At 47.8% G+C, this 21,978-nt stretch overlaps 1 protein-coding gene across 1 annotated transcript in view; it reads left to right on the plus strand.

The window, feature by feature from the left end:
* The window catches only part of Dpy19l3 (dpy-19 like C-mannosyltransferase 3), a 69,435-nt gene extending 48,180 nt beyond the window's left edge, over positions 1-21,255 (plus strand). The window contains exons 15-19 of the mRNA XM_038339612.2: positions 180-236; positions 4,201-4,283; positions 12,625-12,757; positions 14,923-15,081; positions 17,255-21,255. Coding sequence (XP_038195540.1) covers positions 180-236; positions 4,201-4,283; positions 12,625-12,757; positions 14,923-15,081; positions 17,255-17,416 — 594 coding nt within the window. The 3' untranslated portion in view covers positions 17,417-21,255. The remainder of the gene's footprint in view (positions 1-179; positions 237-4,200; positions 4,284-12,624; positions 12,758-14,922; positions 15,082-17,254) is intronic.
* Positions 21,256-21,978: the final 723 nt, after the last annotated feature.

A 21,978-nucleotide genomic window follows, 5' to 3' on the forward strand; every position in this document is an offset into this window, starting at 1 on the left:
TGGTGGGGGAGGAAGCTACAGGAGGCTCACTCAGCCCAATGGTTGGCAGACTGGAGGCTGATACCATTCAGTCTGTTTGGGTTTGTTGCTGTCTTCGAAAGGTGTGAGCGAACGAAGCCAGACTCGGAGGCCACAGCGGTCCAGAGACATTCGATCTTAACAGAGTCTTTGTCCCGCAGATCTGGGTCGTGCGGTATTCGGTGCCCATCCTCACCCTGCTGTACCTGTGCTGTAAGGTAAGGCTCATCTCACTCCTCCTTTGTTTGTGCAGAGGGACTTGTGGCATCCGTAAAGACTTCCTTGAACCTTGTTTAGTTGGCCCTGGTAGGAAAAGCAGTCTCTAAACTTGTAGTTTCTAGAGGTTATGCGTTATAGTAGAAAAGCCATTCAGGAAAAAAAAAAAAAAAAAAAAAAAAAAAAAAAGATTAGAAAAAGCCATTCTGTTCGTTTCAATTCTTACTGGAAGCAGATCCTGAATATGTTTTTAGTCCTATTTTGGAACAGATAAGGCAGAAAAAAAATTGCCTATGTAGAATGAAGGGTTTTAAGATAGGACCTACTTTAACCTGTGCATTTCATTAGATGCTGTCATGAGAGTTGGACACACGAAATAAACACTGTAAGGTTTGTCTCTGGGTCGGGTGTGGTAGTACCCGACAGTAATTTCAACACTGAGTCTGGGGTGGAGGATTCAGCATTCAGAGCCAACCTGGGCTTCATAAGGCGACCCAAACAAAAACAACGAAAGCAAAGGTTGACCCCTCTGCACCTGAAGACACTTTAGTGACGCAGAGAAAACTGTCACATTCTCCTTTAACTGATTTGCAGGTGTTCAGGACACCCTCAGAGACACCATCATGGGTCATTCGGCCACTTGGTGATTCATCTGTTATCTGGGAAAATAGTGCAGAATACTTAATCCATTTGCACTCTTGCCCTTGTTTGTTTGTTTGCTTGCTTGCTTGCTTGTTTGTTTGTTCGTTTGTTTGTTTGTTTGAGACAAGGTTTCTCTATAGCCCTGGCTATTCTGGAACTCACTCTGTGACTAGACTGGCCTTGAACTCACGGAGATCCACCTGCCTCTGCCACCCGAGTGCTGGGATTAAAGGAGTGTGCTGCCACCACTCAGCTCTCTTGCCCTTTCTTAAACCAAAACCAAATTTAAACAAAACAAACTTACTCTTTTATTTTTATGTGTGATTTTTAAGTTAGAGCAGTGGACCAGAGGTAACCAAAGTGGTTAAGAGAGAATCTGCCCACAGCTTGGCCTCCAGACAGGCCTGCTTCTAGTGTAACATGAGTGTTTATAATCTAAAGGCTGTAGGCTTGGAGACTGCATGTGATAGTCCGCGTCCTATCAGAACAGCTGCCATTGCGGGCAGAGCCCCCCCCCCAGCTCCCTGAATTTTGTTCTTTTATATAAATAAGTGAAACAAGGTAAATGTTTAATAAGCCACTTGGCAGCTTCACCTTTGTGTGGGGTTATGAGGGCTAAACCCCAAGTGCCCTGTTGTCAGCAGTGCAGCTGTTGGAACAGGACAGTAAGGGACTCAGGACTGACTACCATGTGTCTTTGTGTGTGTATGCATACGCACATCTGTGTGTGCATAAATGTTTGTGCCTGTCCGCATGCATGTGTATATGTGTCTACCTGTGTATGTGTGTATGGGTATGTTTGTGTGTGAGTGTGTGTGTGTGTGTGTGTGTGTGTAGGCTGAATTGTCCACTACCTGTTGAAGTTAACTGCTTAAGGACTTGGTGATAAGATTAAGGAAGGGTTTAGAGAATAGATAAAGCACGCTCTAAAGCTTTGGTTCTTAAACATAGCCCCCAGGCAGGCAGAAGCATCAGCATCTGGGAACTAGGGAAGGCAAGGTGTGGGCTCACTCCAGACCAACTGAGTCGAGCTCATGCTCAGCCGTTAGGTGATGCGGATGGCATCAGGTTTGCGAGATGCGCTGCTGTGGCCTAGGTTCTCGGTACACTAGGACGTTCTCACAGATGACCATGTCCTAGGGGGTTGACCTGCACCAAGCTGATAGGGAAGCAAAGTGCCTGCCTTCAAGTCCTTGATGCTGGTAGGTCCTCTCCTGTGATTGCCAGCCCCTGCTATACCAAGCTCCAACTGGTGGGAGCAAAGTCCCCTCATCTCCAAGAACCACTGCTATAGGGGACCATTGGAAGAACCCAGAAAGCCTTCACTCCCTGCAGCAAACAGTGGTCCTGGGGTGAGGGAATTGGGATTCTAATGAGTTTCTCCAGACTGCTCAGGCCTTGAGCGGGTAGCCTGATGCCTCTACTCACACTGTACAAAATCCTTTGGATACTTTATCTCAGATGTGTAAAGTGAAGCAGGCATGGTGGCAGATGACTTCAGTCACAGCATTAGGGAGACAGTCAGGGGAACTCGGTTTGTTCAGTTGCTGGCTTGGTCCACATAGCGAGTTTCAGGGCATCCAGGGCTACATAGTGAGTGAGGCTCTGATTTTTTATAAAAGGATTGTAGCTGGGGTACACACCTTTAATTCCAGCAGAGACAGGCTGATCTCTGTGAACCTGAGGCCAGCCTGATCTACATAGCGAGTTCCAGGGCAGCCGGGGCTATGTTGAGAAACCCTGTCTTAGAAAACAAAACAAAACAAAAAAATCTGCATAAAGTATAAGTATAAAAATCTGTATAAGTATAAAATCAGAGAGCAAATAAACAATATAGACATTCGGAATTTTTCCTGGACACTGAAACTGTTTCCCATCTGCACCAGCTATTAAGATATTCTGTCAGTAATGTAATTTTTTGGAGCCTGACTTGAGTTTCCCTGGCAGTTATGCTATGGGTTGAGTTCTTTCCTCTGGGATAATCCCATTCAAAGGGAAAAGCTTGCACTAGGCTCCTCAGAGCCAGAGATTAAAAGTATTTGCTCTGGTCTTGATTAGTTTATTGGATTGGTGAAATCCCAGCTAATCTATTTCATTCTGCTAAAGGGTGACATTTAGTTTTTATTTGCATATTATTTAAGGAGTTTCCTTCAGGATGCACTAGATTTTAACATTCTCTCAGTATCAGCATCTTTAAGATTATAAAAATATCCAATACCCATTGAATTCACAGTTATACCAAAATAACTGAAGCATTTTATTAGGTAAATGTTGGTATTTTGTTGACTGTCAAGTAACAGGAACAACACATTTACTCTCCAAAACACTTATTAGAGCGAGTCAGGAGTTTGAGGCTAGCCTGGGCTACATAGTAAGAGTGTCTCAAAACAACAAAAATAAGAATTAATAAGGGAAGTGGTGCTTGGTCCCCTATCATTTGAGAACAATTAAGACTTAGTTGATTAGTGGAATAGAATTTATGTTAGATAACTGATGGGGACGAATGCTGTTTTTATATTGTGTCTGCATAACCTTAAGTGACAGGAGTTGGCCGACGGCATAAATAGCAAAGTCAAATACATTAGATTCTCCTGGAGGGTCCAGTTTCCAAACATTTTTCCCATTGTGCCAGTATTTCTATGAACATACATCAGACCATTTGCCCAGCAGCAGACCAGAGTCAGGACAGTGCAATGAGCAGTGGGCTGCATTTAGAAGCCAGTTCTGAGGCACAGCTCTGCCACTGCTAAGCCTGGTTGAGTCAGTCACCTCCCTAAGCCACAGTTTCCATCCTAAGAGACAAATCTGATGGTGGTGCTCCCCGGTGCCCATCTGTCCTGTGGGTCATGGTAAGGACAGGGTGGTATTCTGGACTAAAACCTTCCGTGTGTGTGTGTGTGTGTGTGTGTGTGTGTGTGTGTGCACGCAGCACCCACAGAGGCTAGGAGAGGGCAGCAGATCCTCTGGAATTGGAGTTACAGTCTGCCATCAGCTACCACACGGGTGCTGAGAACTGAACCCAGGCCCCCCTGCAAGAGCAGCAAATGCTTAGTCACAGAGCCATCTCTCCAGCCCCAACAGCAGCCTATTTTTTTTTTTTAACATCAACGTTTACGTGTAAAAGCTAACAGAGCTGCTGACCCCATTAGCTTCCGCATGAATGAGTCTGGAACTTTCATTGTGATTCAGAACGTTTTTAAAGCAGTTCTGGTTTCCAGTTGCTATTTGCATTTGGCTTCCGAGTACGTGATGCTCAGTTCCTCTTTCTCTGTTATTTCCTCTTGGTGACAGTTACAAGGGTAACTTTTTTGTTTTTAATTTCAGTCCTGGCCAGGAATGATGGATGAACTCTCCGAGCTGAAAGAATTCTATGACCCAGATACAGTGGAACTGATGAACTGGATTAGGTAAGAGGAACTTTTCAAGCTTAAAACTTTAGCGGCCTTTCTGGGATCAACTGTAGATCTCATTTGTTAGGTGAGGGAGAGTTTATTTTCTAATTGTGAAGAAGCATCCTTTCTCCTTTTATAATCAAACTTTTCTTTAGTCCCCTGAATTTGGAAGAAACTCTTCTGAGCTGGGTGCGTTGCCACACACCTGTGACCCCAGCACTGAGGCAGAGACAGAGGCCATGACTTGGAAGCCAGCCTAGGCCACATAGTGAGACCCTGTCTCTAAACAACAGGATTTTCTACAGCTTCATCCCCTGGAGGGAAGAAAATACTCTTTTGAAGTGGAAAGCAGGATCAGAAAACAAACTCGCAACATCAGCTAAAGGGCATGGGATTTTATTACCCATGAGGCTCAGCAGTTGGGAGTAGGCTCTGCTCTTGCAGAGAACCCAAGCTCAGTTCCCAGTACCTGCACCTGGTGGGTCACAACCACCTGGGTCTCGAGTTTCAGGGCCTCTGACTCCTCCCCCTGGGCTCCACAGGCAGCTGCGTTAGCATGCACCCCCCCCCCCACACACACACACCTCTCACCACACACACACCTCTCACACGGATGTGTACACACACACACCCGACACAGATGTCCACACACACACACACACACACGTTTCAGGGCCTCTGACTCCTCCTCCTCGGCTCCACAGGCAGCTGCATTCACATGCACACACCCCACACAGATGTACACACGCATACACCCCACACAGATGTTCATACCCATATTTAAAAACAAAGCCAGCACCTCTTGCAGACTTTTTAACTCACAATGAAACCTAGTTTCTAGTTTCTGCTGACTTATCTCATTCTCGCCCGAATCAGGTTCAGAGTCGCCGTTACACTGACACACATGCAAGTGTCCCTTCCTTGGAAGTTTTAAATTAGAGCTCCCTCACTCGGGAGGCAGAGGCAGGCGGATCTCTGAGTTTGAGGCCAGCCTGGTCTACAAGAGCTAGTTCCAGGACAAACTCTAGAAACTACAGGGAAACCCTGTCTCGAAAAACCAAAAAAATAAAAAATAAAAAAATAAAAAATTAGAGCTCCCTGTAGGCTTTGTCACACTTATCACCCTGACCAAGCTCTTAGTTCAGAGAAAAATTTATTTTATTTTATCTTATTTTAAGCATTTTTCTTACCCATGCGTAATGGTGTTTGCCTTTAATCCCAGCACTAGAGCTGTAGAGGCAGGCAGATATCTGAGTTAGAGGCTAACCTGGTCTACATAAAGTGTTCCAGTCAGCCAGGGATACATAGAGAGACCCTGTTTCAAATTTCAAAAATTAATTACTTAATTAAAAAATAAAACTTTTTTCCCTCCCTGAAACAGGGTTTCCCTGTGTCCCTGGCTGTCCTGTAACACTCTGTAGACCAGGCTGGCCTTAAACTCAGACATCTGCCTGCCTCTGTCTCCTGAATGCTGCGATTAAAGACATGCACCACCACCACCACCCAGCAAACATTTTCCTATTTTAAAATGTTTTAATTACATTTTTATGCATATGGGTGTTTTGCCTTCATGTATGTCTGGTGCCCTCAATGGTTGTCAGCTGCCATGTGGGTGCTGGGAATTAAACCCGGGTCCTCTGGAAGAGCAACAAGAGGTGCTCTTAACCACTGAGCCATCTCTCTAGCCCATAGAGATTCTCAATACAAAACAATTATCAGAATGCCCTACATGATATTGCTTTTTTTTTTTTTTCCTTTTTCCTCCTTTCCTTTTTGCCTGAACTTGGTTGCTTTACCTCAGCCTCAGAATGAAGCTATTGTCTTTCAAAGTTGTGTTCGGAAACTCTGACTCTCACTAGCAGAGACACACTTCTGCACCTAAGCAGCGTGCCCATGCTCTGTAGAGCAAGCTCTCCTGTGAGTCTTGAACCTGGGGACATGCCACAACTGGTGCTTACTGGCCACACCAGTTAGTACTGCTTCGGGTTAAGAGATGCCAAGTGCTTGGTGCTTAGGTCTTCAGAGCACCATGCGTGGGTTTTATTTAAGTCTAAATATCTATGTGGCTTTGTCTCAGTATCAGACTGAATTGACTGGACAACAGTGTAATTTTTGACATGTCTCGGGGGAGGAGGGGGCAGCACTTTGTCCTTATTTATTAACTTCAAGTCATGATGGGTACTATGGGGAAAAACAATTCTTTTAGTATTGTAAAAGATTATTTACACATGTAAAGAAAAGCTCATTTCTTTTCTACTAGCTAATCAATTAGATAGTTATAACATGTACATCTGAAAGTGAGGCTGGTCCTCTATTTTTTAAGGACTTATTTTATTCTTTATATGTGCTGGTGTGGGGCTGCCTACAGAATCTAGAAAAGGGTGCTGGATCCCCTAAAGCTAAAGTCATAGGGCATTGCGAGTCACCCAGCAGGGGTGCTGGGACTTGAGCTCAGGTCCTCTTCTGAGCCACTTCTCCAGCACTGGTCCTCTTTGTTTGTAAGATGACACTGTTGAAAGTGGTCCCATGGGCAGCATCTCATGGATGGTGGCTCTCCTCTCCCTGGGCCATCCTTAGCATCTGCACCTGTGTTCCCTGGCTTGCAGAACCTAATTATAGTCCAGACAGACAGTTGCAGTGGAGCTCAGGCTCCTCTGACTATCTCAGACTCAGCATCTATTATTTTCAAGTTTTCCCCTCAAAAATGTATTTTAAGCAACATTTCTGACTCTGCAGAAGTATGGGTGAGAAGATATTCTTGGTATAAAGAAGGTAGCTCAGGGCCGTTGCTCCTCCTTGCTGGGGACCAGCCTTGGCATCTGAGTCCCCTCAGCTAACAGTGTCTTTGCTGGTGGACTCCTCTGACTTATTAGCTGGTTGGCTTTCTTCTTCTCTTTTCATTCTCAGCAACTGAAAGATTCATATTGTTCTAAAAATATCAGTGCCATTGTCATCTAATCTTGCCTGTTTCCCCTGAAATTTCCTCAAATCGAAACGATTTTTTTTAAAAAAAAAAAATAGCTGCTTGGCATGTTTGTAAATTAAGCTTAAGTGATGATGAATGTATGCCAAAGTAGGGTCTATTTAGACACAAAATATGTTTGTTTAAGTCAACATTCAAATCAGCTGTGGTCGGCAGACTTTGATTCTCCCCGTAAGGGAGTACATTTAATATTCTTATATTTTTAGTACTAGAGCTTGAACCTAGGGCTTCTCTTACATGCTCCGCAAGCATCATTCTACTACCAACCTCTTTTTACTTTTTTTTTTTTTTTTTTTTTTTTTTTTTTTTTTTTTTTTGAGATAGGGTCTCACAAAGTTGTCCAGGCTGGCCTTGAACTCCTTCTATAGCCCAGTCTAGACTTTGAACTTTGAGCCTCCTGCCTCAGCCTCCCCAGTAGCCAGACTTACAGGCCTGTGCTGCCATATCCCGCTTTAATGTTCATTTACCCTTCTGTTATTTTGCCCGTCTGCTTTGGCTCCCCTGTGGAGATTGGTCACACGTGTTTGCTGCCAGGAGAGAGGACTGCAGCTGGGGACCCAGCATGGTCACGCTTGCCCTCCTCACTGCTCTGTCTTTGGACAGCTCCTGATGACAGCGGCTAGAGCAAGGGAGGGCACTCAGTTTCAAGGTGGCTAGCCTTAGGATAACATGCAAAAAATCCAGGGACACCTCCAGTGGTCCTCCATGTAGCGTAAGAAGATTCTATGCCAGGGTGTGGAGAGGAGGCTCACCTGTCAGTCTGTCACCACTGCCCCACCCCCACCCCACCCCACCCCTCGGTCCCTGCTCTGTGGGAGCCACACACCTTCTCTGAGCCTCACTGCAGAAAGGTCCTGGAGGTCTGGGCTTCCTGCAGGTTGACTGAGGACACATTGGAAGAGGCCATCGTCTTGGTGGGAGTGAGTGATTGTCCCATCTTTTAAAGGAGCCCAGTTACGGGCTTCTAGGGAGAGAGAACCTCAAGAACTTCCTTCACCGCAGGACTCATGAAAGGGGCTGGGCTGGAGTCCTGTGAAAGCACTGGAAGCCTTTAGGTGGTAAAGCTTTCACACCTGAGGCTGCATGCTTATTGGTCCAGTTCACTAGCTTCTGCATGAGCACCAGCTGTACCCCCCAGGGCACCAGAGTACATGCGTGGACGCTAGTGGCTGGCCGTCACACTTCATCAAACGTATGGGTCTCTCTGCTGGCCCTGCTGTCATGTGTTCTCCATGTTCTTTTTTTTTTAATTGATTGATTGATTGATGATTGATTTTTCGAGACGGGGTTTCACTGTGTAGCCCTGGCTGCCCTGGCACTCACTCTATAGACCAGGCTGGCCTCGAACTCACAGAGATCCGCCTGCCTCTGCCTCCCGAGTGCTGGGATTAAAGGCGTGCGCCACCACCGCCTGGCAGTTGCCCATGCTCTCACCTCACTCAGCCTCACAGCTTGTAAGCGTCCCAAGTGTGGGCGGAAGGTGTTTGGAGTTTAGTTTCCTAATGGAGAGGTCAGGTGAATTTATAAACCAAGAGAACCCAGGCCTGCAACCCTAGCGCTTCACCGCATTCCTAGCACTTGAAGGTGGAGCCGGGAACGTTGAGTGCTCAAGGTCATTGTTAGCAACCCTGCGAGCTGACAGTCAGCTTGGGTTACACGAGACCTTGTCTCAGAGACACAGAGTCTTTTAATTCTCTCCCTCTCCCACTTCCTTCCTTTCTTCCAGACGAGGCCTTGCTCTGTGACCCTAGCCTTGTGCCACAATTCTCAGTGGATTTTAATTAACTACATTTATATGAAAGCGCGTTAGCCTGCAAGGACCTTCTGTGGAGATCAGGTCCCTGGATGTGTAGCCCCAGCTGCCTCCCAGTGCCCGCATGAGAGCTGATAGGGATTGCCACTGTCTCCCTCTCTGAGCCCGCCCCTGTGCTCAGTGCTGTGTGCCCTCCCTCCTAGCAGGCCTTTGGAAGTGCCCTCCTCTGACACTGGCTACAGAGATTCCATCCCTGGGCCCTTCTCTGCCTTGTATCTCTTTCAGCAAAAGCCAGGGGGAGCCTTTACAGGCTCTAGGTGTGACTGGACTCGTTTATTTAAGCTGCCTGGCCGGGTCCTGCCTTGTGCAGTCTGTCCAGGATGCAGCATTTTTGTTGCCCGGGTCCTGCCTTGTGCCAATCTGTCCTGGATGCAGCATTTTTGTTTCCTGGAAGTTTTCTTGTTCAATTATAAAGGATCTGTAAATAGCATTATTTTGAAAGATGGCATTTTAATTGCTTGCTTTTAGGAGATTTTTCACTAGAAGCCGTCTCTTAGCAATCAAGAAGCTTGCCATGTATAGAATGTTCTCAGCACAACCGAAAAGCACATCCAGAATTTCTTTTGCTTTTAATCAGAGTAGAAAGAATTGCGTGTGTTTTAAAGATGAGGTTTAAGTTCAAACTTTAAGTGCTGGTGAGCCTCTTATTTATTAAATCTGCGTGAGTGTTTGCCTGCCTATATGTATGTGTGTGCACCATGTGTGTCTAGTGCCCTCAGAGTCCAGAAGAGGATGTCAGATCCCCAGACTTCTAGTTACAGACACGCGTTTCCCATGTGGGTGTTGGGACTCAAACAAGGTCCTCTGAAAGAGCAGCCAGTGCTCTTGACCACTTCAGCACTCCACCCCCAAGCCTTTATATTTAACAAATCATTTCTCCTATCTGCATAATTCTGTAAATTAATTAAAGTATTCATATTCAGTTAGCCCATTAGTTCAGCAGTAATTAACCTGTTGATGCTTGGCACTTCAAGACTAAATGAAATTGGGGCCACTGTATCTCCTGTTTTGCCAAACATGGAAACCAGGCTCCCCTTCCCATGTATTCTCAGTCTGTGTCGTGAAGAAGATGCGTTGCTGTGGGCTTACTGCAGTGGGATGCCTTGTGCCATTGAGAGGATCCAGGGGAGTGAAGGCTGGGAAAATAACAGCTCTCTCTGCCTTTCATTCATGTTTATTCCCCTTAGCAACTGCGGTACAGTCTACAATTGTGACTCTAAATGGAGGGTAGAAGACAGACAAGGCTCAGGATAAGTGTTCAGCGAGCCATAATTGGAGTAAACTGAATCTCCCCCAAGTTCTTGTCCTGAGGCGTTCTCTACCCACGCATGCCTTTATTTAAACCCTCTCATGCCTCCGTAACCCTCCGGTTCCTCTGACCATGTGGGACCAGTGTCAAACTTTCCTGTAAATTGTGGATCTGTGAGGGGCAGAGCAAGCGTCTATCCGGTCTGTGTTCCCCAGTCTGCTTCTTAGAATGCTGACAACGCCGTCGGGCCAGCCAAGCTCCTGCGGAAGTTTTAGACTTCAGCGAGGGCGAGGGCGGGTGCGGAAGATCTGTCTGTCATTCCTTCCCTGCTCATTGTAATTCCATTCGCTTCTCTCCCCTCAGCCTTATTGGAATGCAACACTAGATGAATGTCACGGTTAGAAAGAAACCTCGAATCTTCTAAACGTAGTTTCTTTGTAACTGTCATCGCTCGAAGCACCGCGTGTCTTGCCCCCAGACAACCACGGGCCTTTGTTGGCCTGTGTTCAGGCCGCACTCTTAGTGTTGAGTTGGAATAAAGGCAGGAGTGTGAGGAGATGTCTCAGAGCCCCGCGTGTGCACGCACGCGCGCGCGCGCGCGCACATACTCTCTCGGCAGCAGAGCAACCCCTCGCTTTCCGAAGACTGCAGCCGCCTGCTCTGGCTTTCTTTTTAAATTTCAGATAGTCTGCAGGATTACCTCCGTGCCTTAGCACAGATCAGCAGCCCCATGTTTCTTTTCTTCTTAGTCTTTTATTCTGTTTTGTTTTTGAGACAAGGGCTTGCTATGCAGTGTCCTGCTAGCCTGGACCTCACAGAGATCCACCTGCCTCTACCTGTCTCCAGAGTGCTGAGATTAAGGGTGTGTACACAGCCATGCCAACTGCCCTCCTTCCTGTTCCTCAACTCAAAAATAAACACATCTTGGGACGTTCTAGTGAGCATCTGGAAAATCCTTCTTTGAAGCAGAGCCCTGGGGGAGCTCCCACAGCAGCTCCCAGCTCTCCCCAGAAAGAAGGGGATTGAGTCAGCTATAGGCTCTTATTTTGGCCAGAGGCATCTGTCATTCCATAACCCAAGAAGCTGAGACAAGACAATGGTGAGTTTAGGCCAGCCTGTTAGGTAGCAAGATTCAGTAATAAAATTTAAACAAAGAAAAAAGATCCTTTCTCTCCAGGGCTGAGGGAAGGAAGTCCCTTCCGTGTGGCGTCTTTCCTACGTTCTCCATCACTGCTCCTCAGAGCCCACGAGGAACTTGGTGGTCACTGGAAAATCAGTTCATGGGGTAGTGCTAGGGTGCCCACACTGCTTAAGCTTTGGCCTTGTGTATAGTTTTCCTTATCAGGGCTAACGAGGAAGAATGTTCCCATGTCCTCTCTGGGTGGTGGGTTTACTACTCAAGCTTCTTCCCAGCTCTTGTGTTTATGGTTGCAGGGCTTTCTCCTTCAGATGTCATCTACAGTAATACTGGATTCTGTTTGTTTCTTTTTGCTCTGCTAGCCCTATGGAACTGAGTCACGATCAATGATGTTTCCCTGATTTCTCACATATTTTATTAATTTTTTAAAACTTTTGTATATAAGTTTCTGCACATATGTGTGTATATATCTGTTCATATATATACACATATATGCATGCATGGTGCAGTGTATACATCATATGCATGCGTAGCTTGAGGAGGCTAGAAAATTGAATCATATCCTCTGGAATGGGAGTTACGGTCAGTTCTGAGACACGGAGCGGATGCTAGGAACTGAACCTGGGTGCCATGTCAGAGCAGCCAGTGTCCTTAATCACTGAGCCATCTCTCCAGTCATGTCTCATGTCTTCGCTCTCAGCTGCCCTTCAATGTAGCTCAAAAAGCAGCTGCAGCTCTTGAGATCTTGTGTTGGACTCTGCCTCTCTGGGCAGTAGGGGAAGAGACTCCTACAGAGACTGTGCCTCAGGAGCTAGCTACCTGCCTCCTAAAACATGCATCTATCATAAAAGTCAACCCTTCCAAATGCAGAGAGCAAGACACTCCTCAGCCTTTGTTCTAGTGAACAGGAAAACAGGAAGTTGGGTGATGCTGGGGCAGGAGGATCCTGAGCTCCAGGCAAGCTTGGGTTACATATTATGAGACTGTCTCAAAATAAGTAAATAATTAAAGTTTGTATAAAATACCTTGGATGTAAGTCAGTTCAAGTCATTTGTGTGACCCCCCCTTCCCCCACACTCCCACCCCTCCCCTCTTCATACTCCCCTTCAGAGCCCCTGGGTGATTCTTGGAAATTTTAGTGTTGGGGTTAATCCACACTCTCAAACTTTGTAGCTCTAACACACCAAGAAAGGCTGTGTTCGCTGGGAGCATGCAGCTGCTGGCTGGAGTCAAGCTGTGCACGGGACGAACCCTCACCAACCACCCACACTATGAAGACAAAAGCCTGAGAGAGCGGACCCAAGCGGTGAGGCCCATCTTTGCCTGTGCTCACTTCTCAGTGTCCTGTGCTGCCACTGAGGGCAGAGGACGTGTCTCCCTGTGCCAGGGTGATGGGCTGCATGCTACACACCTCCAGCCTTTAGCTTGGGAAGAAGCCAGGGCATAAGAACATGGGGCTGGGTACAGCACATACTTCTCGTAGGTAGGGAGAGTGCTTAGAGAATAAATGCCCTGAGATGTGTGGGAGGCAGCGTTTAGGCCAAGGCTCTTGAAGCTTGTGATTTTGAAAGGGAATAGAATTGGAGACTTACTGGTCATGTCTCATAAACTAGCTGCAGGCTGCTCCAGGTGTGTGTGAGTGTGTTGGGGGGGTGTTCACTGTTGCTGTTTGTTTAAATACAGCCACAAAGTTCAAAGTATACAGAAGGGAATGGCCTGAAGCATGTTCGCCCAATCTCTGTATCCTAGCTACTACCCACGCCTTCCCAGGAGACAAATAGCATGTATGTTTGTTTGTGCGTGCCTATATGTGGGTATGTGCCCTTGAGTGCAGTGCCCACAGAGGCCAGAAGAGGGCATCAGATTCCCAATGAAGCCTGTGTTAAAAGTGATTATAAACCTCCTGATATGGGTTCCGGGAACTGAACTTGGGTCCTGTACAAGAATAGTACCTGCTCTTAACCACTGAGCCATCTCTCTATCCTTTCTTAGTCTCCTTACAAAGAACTGCCGTAGGCCACCTTCCTTTTTCGTGACACTGTATTCTGGGGATAACTATGCCAGTGCAGTGGTACTGTATGTAGTAGGCTTCAGAGGAAAAGTGAGCACTGCTACCAAGCCACAACCCTGCCCTCCTGGCCATCTTTAAAGCTGTAAACACTGAGAGTGGGTGTGACGGGTTTCTTCAGTCATTTGGGCCGTTTCTGTCTTGCATGAACATGCGCAGAGTGGCCAAGAGAGGGAAACTGAGTGTGTCTTTTCTGTGTGGTGTCTGCTGGCGTGTCAGGTTCTTAGGTCTATCAAGGCGCCCTCCGGACAGGTCCTTTCTGTTTCTGTGTCAGTCAGCAGTACAGGAAGGCACCTGCTACCCGAGTACCGAGGATTCACACTGCTGAATGTTTTAGAAAGCTCACCTTCTTTCTATCTTTAATTTTTTATATTGGGTCTCACTTTGTTGCCCAGGCTAGCCTCAAATTTGTCATCCTCCTGCCTCAGCCTTCTGAGTACCGGGATTACAGGCCTGTCCTCATGTGCCTGGTTCATACTAACCGCTACTGTTCTTTTTAAAGTTTATTTTTAATTATGTATAGATGGGGTCTTTGGGGGTGTTGCTGGTTGTGCACAGGTGTACAGTGCCCACAGAGGCCACAGGCATCAGATTCTAGAGCTAGAGTTACAGGCAGTTGTGAACTACTCAGCATGGGTGCTGGGAACTGAACTTCAGCCCGCTGCAAGAACAGCGTACACTCCTAACCTCCGAGCCCTCTCTTCAGCCCCTGCCAGCAGTCGCGACTTAGAATCTTCAGTATACTTCAGCCGAGGCCCCCTGCTGACCTGAGCGGTGTGGATGCCTCTTGGGGTATCAGGCCTTCTCACACAGCCATGGATCAGGACTCAGGGCCACAGAGGAAGCAGCACCTCTCACATCCCCGTGCTGTGCCCTAAGATGCCTTCTCCCAGAAGTGTGTGCTCAGGATACATGGTGGTGGACCAGAAGAGGGCAGGGCACCCCCAGAGAAAGGCCGCTACTGCAGATTCCCTGGGTCCCTGTTCTCACTTATACTATGATGGGAAACCAGGTCTCCCTCTCAGACACATGCGCCAAATGGTACCACCAACCCGCTTGTCTTGTTGACTCACTCATGTTTAATAATTCTTAGAATTATCATCTGATAAGTATATTCGGAACCTACAATGATTAACTCTGAATCCAGGTCTTTTTTACGTCTAAGCTAGATGTATTCATTGTGACTCCTATTCCCTCTTCCTATTGGATAATTACAATACCCATTTGGAAATTCCCTACCTTCCTACTCCAGACTGTGATTGACAGGACAAGAGTGGCCTGGGCAGCATGGGGATTTGAGTGTCGGGTCTTAGCACCGCCCCCTGGGGATGTTTCCCCCTTCCTTCATTAACTGCCAGGCAATTGAGAGACTGTGTCCTTTTCCTTTTTATCTCATTTTGAAGGTTTATCAGATCTACGCCAAGAGGTCCCCAGAGGAAGTGCACTCACTCCTGAGGTCCTTCGGCACTGACTTTGTGATCCTAGAAGATAGTATCTGCTATGAACGCAGGCACCAGAGGGGCTGCCGGCTGCGTGATTTGCTGGACGTCGCCAATGGACACGTGAGCACGTTGCTTCTTCATCTCAGGGATCCCTCAGATAGGGCGGAAATCCAGGACGAATCCCAAGTGGTGCCCTTCACTTTGGACCACATGTGTGCATGACATTATGAGCAGACGTTTGTAGACCTGGTCTTTAGTGACAGCAGGGACTGGGCCAGGGGACAGGGAGGATCCAGAGCACCTTTCTGCCTTTGGCTGTTTGGCATGATGCCACACTGCATACATTTTATTTGTAAAGAATATTTTTCTGCTGTATACAACGAACCTGCCTATCCACACAGTTCCAAAGCATCCTGTTGGCACATATTTAAGCACAAGGCAGCGGGCCCCCCTCTTTTTCCCAGGCTCTGTGACCCATACATCCTGCTCTCTCTTGTCCACCACACACACAGCCTCAGGGTAACTAAGCTTGCCCTCCACAGCAGAACAGGCTGTGTCTCCCTTAGAGAAAGGGAAATTGGGAGCTGAGCCAGGTCACGGTAAATGGGATCTTCGTCCCTTTGGGGATGTGGCGTGGCTAATGGTGTGTGGCAACCAGCCTAAATCCACAAACAACCTGAAGGTGGAAAGTAGAGGTTCCTTACCCAAGGAAAGGAGTAAGCAGCAACTGCCCGAAGGCTGAGCAGAACACACACCTGCCCGTGTGGGAGTCTGCGTGTCGCTTTTCCTCACTTGGCATCTGAGTTTGGGGATTGACTCCAATTGTTGAAGTTCTCTGTGTTTAACGTCTGTGGATGGGACAGGATAGCGTGCTTCTAGGAACAGCATGGCTCAGGTAGCTTTCAGTACTGCAGCAAATACCTGAGAGGCGCAGTGGTTTGAAAGGAAGTGGTACTATTAGGAGGTGTGGCCTTGTTGGAGTAGGTGTGTCACTATGGGGTTAGGCTTTGAGGTTTCTTTTGCTCATACTTCCCTCAGAGTGACACTGAGGCCACTTCCTATTGCCTTCTGATCAAGAGGTAGCACTGCCCAGCGCCATGTCTGCCTGCACGCCACCATGCTCCCTGCCATGGTGATAATGGATTGGATCTCTAACTGTATGCACAGCAGCCTCAACTAAATGTTTTCTTTATCAGAGTTGCCGTGGCCATGGTGTCTCTCCACAGCATTAGAAACCCTGACTAAGAGACGGGGAAAGGATTTATTCCATTTTACAGCCTACGGCCCTTCCTGAAGGGACGTCAGAGCAGGGACTGAAGCAGAGGCTGTGGAAGAACACTGCTTACTGGCTTCCTTCCCACGGTACCCTCAGCCTGCTTTTATACAGAACCCAAGACCACCAGCCCAGGGGTGGCACAGAGGACACCCTCCGTGCTAGTCCCTCCCACGTCAATCAACAGAGTGCCCCAGAGACTTGATTACAGGCAACATCCTGTCTTCTCAGATGGCTCTAGTTTTTTGGGTTTTTGTTTTGGGGTGTTTTGTTTTGTTTAATTTTTTTTTGGTTTTTTGAGATAGGGTTTCTCTGTATAACTTTGGAGGCTGTCCTGGAACTTGCTCTGTAGTTCAGGCTGGCCTCAAACTGACAGTGATCCTTCAGCCTCTGCCTCCCAAGTGCTGGGATTAAAGGTGTGCGCCACCACTGCCTGGCAGATGGCTCTAGTTTTGCCAGGTTGACAGAAAACTAGCCAGCACCCAGGGAAATCTGAGTTCTGGCTCTGATCTGCCATCGACAGTGACAGTCTCACGGCACAGGATTCTCTTTCCAACCTTGGTTTGTTCTTTGGAGGGAGGAAAGCGAGGCGGCCATCTGATCTCCGAGCGGAGCTGGCCCTGAAATACCCTTTAACTGATAGCATCCAGTGCCTACCCTGATTTTTGTGGCCTTTATAAATGTGATTTTTGACCCAGCTGGTGTGGGGACCAGTGCCTTAAGAACCAACCTGCGTGAAGCTGGAGCAGGAGGCTCAAGAGCTCTAAGCCAGCCTGGCTACATAGTGAGGTCCTGTCCCCAAAAACCACGATACGGGCTGGACATAGTGGCACACGCCTTTAAATTCCAGCGTGCAGAGAGCAGAGGCAGGCTATATCTGGAGTTCCAGGCTTCCCAGGGCTACACAGAAAGACCCTGTTTCAAAACTAAGCAAGGGAATAAACAAAAGCCACGGTGGATGGGTAGGTGGGTAGGTGGTCACCACCACTCAGGCTGTGCTTGGGTTTGTTTTGGTCTCAGGAGATGGATGGGCCAGGAGAGAGTGACCCCGACTTGAGGCCTGCAGACCACCCTCGCTTCTGCGAGGAGATTAAGAGGAACCTGCCGTCCTATGCAGCTCACTTCACTAGAGTGTTCCAGAACAAGACATTCCATGTCTACAGACTCTCCAGAAACAAGTGACCATGTCCATTCCTGAAACCACAGCACATGCACAGCTGACTGAGGCGTGTCTGTGAGTCAGGAGCGGGGCATGAACACTGGGGTCCCAGGCAGCTGCAGACAGTCCCGCCGTCATCCAACACTCTGCCACTGACGCCAGTCTCCGTCCTGTCTCTTTTCCACAAGTGTTCTTTAGCCTAACTGCGTGCACCTGTCCAAGACTGCTTGGGGATTATACGCCTGAGGGCGTCGTGTGGGACCCACGGGTGGCCCAGACAAGGAGAGCCTTTTTAAAACTGAAATGCTTGGGGTTTTCAGCGAACCTGAGCCAGTTATGAATGAGCATAGTTGACAGGCTGCATGGCTCAGTTATTGTATTTCTTTACCACTGAGACCAGTCGGTGGCTTTTTAAAAGCTTATTGTCCCGTCTCGTTAAAATTTTATAACATTTTCCAATTTGCCATGCTTTCACGTGTGAAGAAACAAATCACGTTAGGTCTTCAAATCTTAAATATTCCATTTGTGCTCTAAAACGTCACGTGTGCAGAGTGTGGGGCAGACTTAGAGTCTGTGTGTGTTTTAGTTCTGGACTCAGCAGTCCGGGTGTTCCTGGGCCAGGTGTAGTGGCGCTCTCCTTTAATCCCAGCACTCGGAGGCAAGGGCAGGCAAAACTCTGGAGAGTTCAAGGCCAGCCTAGACTAGCGAGACCCAGGCCAGCCTGGGCTATGTAGAGAGAGCCTGTCTCAAAGCAGCAAGTGTCACAGGTCTCCAGGTCTGCGAGGGGCAGAAGTACATGGAGCCTGGTAGCTTGTGCTGCTGTTACAGGCCTGTTTTCAAGCCCATTCGTGCTATTTAGTCTCTCTTGCAAGTAAAACAGTTTTGCTTCATTTCTTACTCATTTCAATGTACTGGGTTTGCAAAACTTTATGAACTTTTTGTGTTTTTAGCATTTGTATTTTTCCATAGCCCAGAAACTTGCAAAGTTTGAGAGCTTTTTAAGACGCTGTATCTTGAACCCTCAAGTTCAGTGACTTGCGGGCTCCAGCCTTCCCTCTCGGCCCCGGAGATGCCACTTCCCTCCCTAAGAGGTGACCAAGTGCCTCCGAGCCATGCTCGACTGTAAACAGCGGAGAGGAGTGGTTACCTGCCCAGAATTTTTTGATAATTGCTTTTATAATTCATTTCTAATGGTGGGGGCATGTAAAAGCTGCTGATAGAGGCACATTGTCCACTTAATTAAATCAAGATAGCTAATGAAATTAACTTTCTCTCCCGCTCTTGCCATTTGGAAGTGATTTAAGTGTTTCTCCTCACGTCAGTGCAATAAATCCCTTGAGCACCGGCATGGAGAGCAGCGCATACAATGACTCGCTGCTCGGTTGCTACTTAAGTAGCTTTCAGAAATGCATTACATTGTCTCCTCAGGCTCAGGGTTTTTACTCAAAACTCATTTAAATAAAACATCGACAGCTAGGTTTTTAAATTAGGCCACTGGATCTTTGGAATCCTGCCTTTTCTGGACCCCTGAGGTTGGAGACCACTATAATTTGGGGTAACACAGCAAGAAAACATGTTCATTAATGCCAAAACTTTAATGAAGCCAGCAATGTCACATGTCTGCCATGGCTGCCGGCACTGGTGGAACATTCTGGGCCAGTGCCTTACTCTTATGGAACACAGCGCAGGTAAGGCACAGTGTCTATGACTGTTACTTTGTGGGTGAGTTTGCATCTGTCTTAAACATTCCTGTATGTATCTGTCTCATCGCTCTGTGTTTGGCGTCTTGGTACCCAAGAGCCGTGGACTTTAACTTGGATGCACATCCTTACCGTGGTGACAGTCATGCTAATCAGCGCTGGCTCTCTCCACAGCACCATTGCTGCCAGACCGTCTCCTAAAAATGAGAAGTGCCGAAACCAGTCTTCACCTCGGCCTCTCCCCGAGACACTGTGATGTGTACAGGACAAGTTTTTACTCTTGGTGACCAAATCTTTCAGCGAATCACGTTTGATATTTTTAGCTCTGATCTGGACTATATAGCTTGTGACCTTGTCATCGAGCACACAGGAGGAAAGAGGGCCCACCTTGGCTGCTGCCCCCACGCCCTGCAGGCTGAAGCCAGAGCCCTGTAGGCCTCACTCCCTGCCATTTGGACCCAGGGCACTGTTACATCTTCAATAACATTCAGTTGTGGCTTTGGATAGAACAGGCACTAGGCTTTGCTTCTGAGTTCTCGGGAGAACCTCTTAAGTACAACAGAAGTGCTCTTAATTAACGCCACTTCTGACTCCTTGGAGCCTCAAGTCTCCAGCCCTCCTGGAAGCCACCTGCTGCAATCCGGCAGGTGGCCCTGCCTTGTGCCTGCAGTCCTGGTGCCAGGCTCCAGTCCTAGCCCAACCCAGATTCTGGGTACACATTCTGCTTCTGATTATGAGTACAGAGCCCAACCACAAGAGGGCCGGGGTGTGGCTTGACAGGAGAGTGTTTGCCTGGCATTGCAAAAGCCTCGGCTTGATCCCCAGCAGTGCAGAAGACGGACAGAAAAAGAGATACTTTTGCAAAAATTAAAGTCAGATACTTTGATAAGGTCGATTTCTCATCAAAATTGCCTTTAAATTTAATGTGCTCAGCTCTGCAGAAGTGGTTCAGTAGTTCAGAGTGTATATGACTCACGCAGAGGACCCTAGTTTGGTTCCCAGCACCAGTGTTGGCCAGCGCACAGCTGCCTGTAACTCCAGCTTCAGGAGGATCCAGTGCCTTCTTCAGGCCTCAACAGACACAGCACTCATAGGCCCATTCCCACACACAAATAATTCAAAGAATAGGAAAATTTTTTAAAGTAAATGTGATCAGAAAAGTTATTAATTATTAGGAGATAGAAACGAAGGAGATTAACGAGCTTAGGTTCCTTCATAGAATTAAGTCATATACTCACCCCACCTTTCTAATGTCTAAGCCGGAAGCTGGCATGTGGCTCAGTTAGAGAACTAGCGTGCTTGAGGTCCTGGGTTCTGTCCCTAGCACTGGAGGAAAAAGTCTCAGCTCACAGGAAGACTCGAGAATGTTTTTTTTCCCAGTCATGTTATTGGTGCGATTTATGCAAGAAAGAGAGCCGCAGACAAGGTCTCCTGTGAAGTAAAAGGCCCCATGACTTCAGTGAGTGAAGGTACTGTGTCCACCACCCGTGACCATTCCCTGAGGTTGAGATAGACAGGGTACTGTGTCCACCACTGGTGACCGTTCCCTGCGGTAACCGTGAGATAGACAGGGTACTGTGTCCACCACTGGTGACCGTTCCCTGCGGTAACCGTGAGATAGATAGGGTACTGTGTCCACTACTGGTGACTGTTCCCTGTGGTAACCGTGAGACAGGGTACTATGTCCACTACTGGTGACCGTTCCCTGCGGTAACCGTGAGATAGACAGTCCCTGCCTCCATGACCGCCGGGGGTTCTGCTCCTGAGGAGGGCACCACCACTTGATTTTGGATGTATTAGCCAAGCACATAAACAACGAGGCCGTTAAAGATGTGTCCCAAAAATGTAGCTCATCTTTAGCAAAGTGTACTTGAAACATTTGATTTTAAATCACAGCTGGGAACCACAAGGAGGTCACGGAAGTGTTCTCAACGCTGTCTGTCATCTCACACGCCTGAGGCTGCTCCGGCCATGGCGGCCTGTGGCTGGGAGGCGGGGGGGGGGGGGGGGGGGGGGGGGAGCGCTGGTCTGTTGTCAGGTGGGGCAGCAGCTGACCTTCCCGTTTGTGGCATCCTTTGGGGAAAACCTTAAGACAGAGCATTTCTAATTTGTTGTACTGAATCGTATGGAGATTATATACTAAATAAAGCTCTTTTCAATGATCCCAGGTGTCTTTCGTTGCTCTGAAGGTCAGATTGGAGGGGCTGGAGACCTGTGCCGGTAGAGCAGTCACCAGTGATGGGGGCAGTGAGTTCCCCCGCATAGCTGTGCTCTCATTCTCTCTAGCTCTCCTCTTCCCCCTCCCCCAAACCTCGCTGTGTAGCCCAAGCTACCCTCAGCATCAGGGTTCTCCCGCTTCAGCCTTCCACACCCACACCCACCACCACACCCAACTGTATAAGAACATTTAAAGATTTATGCGTATGGGTGTTTTGCCTACATGTATGTTTGTATACTACATGGATTCAGTGTCCATGGAAGCCAGAAATAGGCACCAGATCCCCTGGAGCTGGAGTTATAGGTGGTTGTGAGTAGCCATGTGGGTGATGAGAAGCAAACCCTGGTCATCCGAAGGATAGCCAGTGCTCTTAACCACTGAAAAAATAAAACATAAACAAAAACCTGGTGGCCAAGGAGATGGCTCAGTGGATAAAAGTACTACCAGACAAGCCCAAAGGCCCAACTTTGATCACTATAACCCATGTAGAAAGCCAGACACAGTAGCTGGGTAGATGGCTCAGTGGTTAAGAGCACTGTCTGCTCTTGCAGAGGACCTGGATTCAATTCCCAACACCCACTTGGCAGCTCACAACCATAACTCCAGTTTCTTCTAGACTCTGAGGGCACCTGGGCTTGAGTGCATACACCTACACAGAGATAAATGT

Source organism: Arvicola amphibius, chromosome 8 (assembly GCF_903992535.2).
Source record: "Arvicola amphibius chromosome 8, mArvAmp1.2, whole genome shotgun sequence".
Lineage (NCBI taxonomy): Eukaryota > Metazoa > Chordata > Mammalia > Rodentia > Cricetidae > Arvicola > Arvicola amphibius.